We start from the raw sequence: 2,500 nt of genomic DNA on the forward strand, positions 1-2,500 counted from the left end.
CCAAGCGGTGCAAGGACAAGACCACCAAGCCACCCAGATCATGGTCTGTTCTCTCTGCTTCCCTCAGGAAGACAATACTGCACACTGGCGGCAAGGACTGAGAGACTCAGGAAGAGTTTCTTCCCCCAAGCCGTCCGGCACTTAAATGGAACTGACTGCACATAGCACTTTCTACTCTACCTGCAATAGCCCGCCCCCCCTCCCCCGACATCTTGAATGTATTGTTGTTTTTGTTGTTTTTGTTGTTACTGTTTTTGCCGGGTTGTTTCTGTTTCTGTTCTATGTTAGTTTGTATGCCTCTTTTTACCTAGCATGGAGCCGACTGTAACATTTCACTGCATTTTATGTATGTGACAAATAAAATCTGAATCTGAATCTGAGTACTGAACACAAAATGGAATACGGTGATGGAGGGGCTGCTTACATCGCCACACAATATCCAATACCCAAAACAACTTGAAGATGTAACAGAAATAATAGTTAGCCATTAAGCGTCACTTTTTTTCACTTTACTTTTTTGTAAACTGCTTTTACTTTACACTTCACTTTAGCTTCAATTCAAACACAAACACATCTGAAAGTAGTCTCACTTTCTTAAACAAACCACAGGCTTTAATTTGCTTCTGTTCAAGTTCCCCATAACAGTGTCTTGCCAATGATTTCTATAGCCATACTGCCACCTAGTGGATAAAACAACTTACTCCATACACTACATCTTTACAGAATCATGAATCAGAATTGTTCTGGTTTCCAATCTGTTGGAATAATACACATTATATTGTGGAGGGAGACTTGGTCATTTACAAATGACCCATTCGAGCTGCCCAGGTGTTGCACCCCCTATCTGATCAGAGGTGATGTGGGGTGATCGTAGGTGATTATTTTACCTGTTTCATCTTGGTGGTGACGACGGAGGGCAGCTTGACCCGGAGTTGCTCCGTCTCTTTAAAGGAGCCGGGGAAGCCACTCATGTAGGCCAGCGTCTGCATACGCACCAGGCCAGGAGCCTCCTTATCCGTCGTCTGGCACACAACACCGGGAGGGCAGCAAAGGAAGGACAGGAGAGAGGGAGAGAGAGAGAGAGAAGGAAGGAAGGAAGGAAGAAATGAGACAGAAAGAAAGAAAGAAAGACAGAGAGACAGAGAGGCAAATAGAAAGAAAAATATAAAATATTATGCAGAGAAAGAAAGAAGTGAATGACACAGGATAACACATACAAGAACAATATGACAGGGTGCTTGAGTTCATATCCCATGTATCCCTTATTAGGTAACCCAGAGGGATGGGATCTGATTGGTGGACTCACCAGGTATCCCCTGGAGACAGAATGTTTGGGGAGCTCCTTTGGCACATCAGCGTATGCCTTCTCCACTGAGGGACGCAAGAGAGACATAAGGAGTGCAAGTTATACAGTGGTTAAAGATTTACAAAACACACCTACAGTTAAAAAGTAGTCTTACGTATATAGAGTCTGACCCACAAATCGGTGTGCCGATATTATCATCCGATCTTAGCTATTTACTGATCTGCCGGTGTCAGCATTTATAACGTCTGATATCATGTTTAAATGAAGCAAAGGAAAGACAACACTGTGACCCTTCATCTAAATGTCCAGTATTGACGCGACAGGCAAGTGTGTGGGAAGCGTCTCCAGCCAAAAGAGACGGGGAAGAGATATCTTAATAGTCAGGCTGGCCTCAGCAGCACCGCATCAGAGACAGCACAAACGTTATCTGACACTATGCAATCTTGCTTTCCAAGAAGAAGAAGAAGAAGAAGAAGAGGAAGAAGAAGAAGAAGAAGAAGAAGAAGAAGAAGAAGAAAAGCGCTCTGTTTAATGCTGAAAGAGGCTAATAGGCTCATATTGACTCTTAGACACAACTTGTGCTCCTTTTCAGAGGAGACGGTAGTTGGTCTGGTGGCGGTCTAGTTGGTGGTCATCCTATTTCTGCTGATTTATCGCACACATGTAGCCGCCACTTCCCCTTTTACACACACACACACACACACAAACACACACACACGATGACTATCAACTGCTCTCTTCAATGCATTTCTGCACAGAACCGCTCGTGTGAAACAGAAAAAAAACAGAGCATCTCGTCTGTTCTCTAGCTGGGGCGTCGCAGGCATCGCGGCGCACAACTTAAGCCGCGTCTGAGACGTGGTTAAGGTGAGGGCCTTGTGGCCGCTGTAACATGCTAACTTGGGTGCCGACATGGAAATCAACATGCAATAGAGCTGTTCCGCTGATGCGTCTCAGGCAATGTGTTCGCATAAAGTATCATATTGTTTAAAATTGGTGTTTATCACAAATAAGAACAAACACAGGTCTGATGCTATTATTCATAACAATGATTCCTTAATTTAGCCTTTCATAAAGACACCAGATAGTTAGACCAGCACAGACACACTGGTGGAGAGGTGTGTGTGTGTGTGTGTGTGTGTGTGTGTGTGTGTGTGTGTGTGTGTGTGTGTGTGTGTGTGTGTGTGTGTGTGT

At 44.3% G+C, this 2,500-nt stretch overlaps 1 protein-coding gene across 2 annotated transcripts in view; it reads right to left on the reverse strand.

Moving 5' to 3' along the window:
• gnptab (N-acetylglucosamine-1-phosphate transferase subunits alpha and beta) overlaps positions 1 to 2,500 on the reverse strand; it is a 50,298-nt gene that overhangs the window by 41,688 nt on the left and 6,110 nt on the right. For both annotated transcript variants that reach the window (XM_062518001.1, XM_062518000.1), the window contains exons 6-7: positions 1,307 to 1,371; positions 888 to 1,022 (exon numbers count right to left, since the gene is read on the reverse strand). In XM_062518001.1, coding sequence (XP_062373985.1) covers positions 888 to 1,022; positions 1,307 to 1,371 — 200 coding nt within the window. The remainder of the gene's footprint in view (positions 1 to 887; positions 1,023 to 1,306; positions 1,372 to 2,500) is intronic.

Source organism: Sardina pilchardus, chromosome 17 (assembly GCF_963854185.1).
Source record: "Sardina pilchardus chromosome 17, fSarPil1.1, whole genome shotgun sequence".
NCBI lineage: Eukaryota > Metazoa > Chordata > Actinopteri > Clupeiformes > Clupeidae > Sardina > Sardina pilchardus.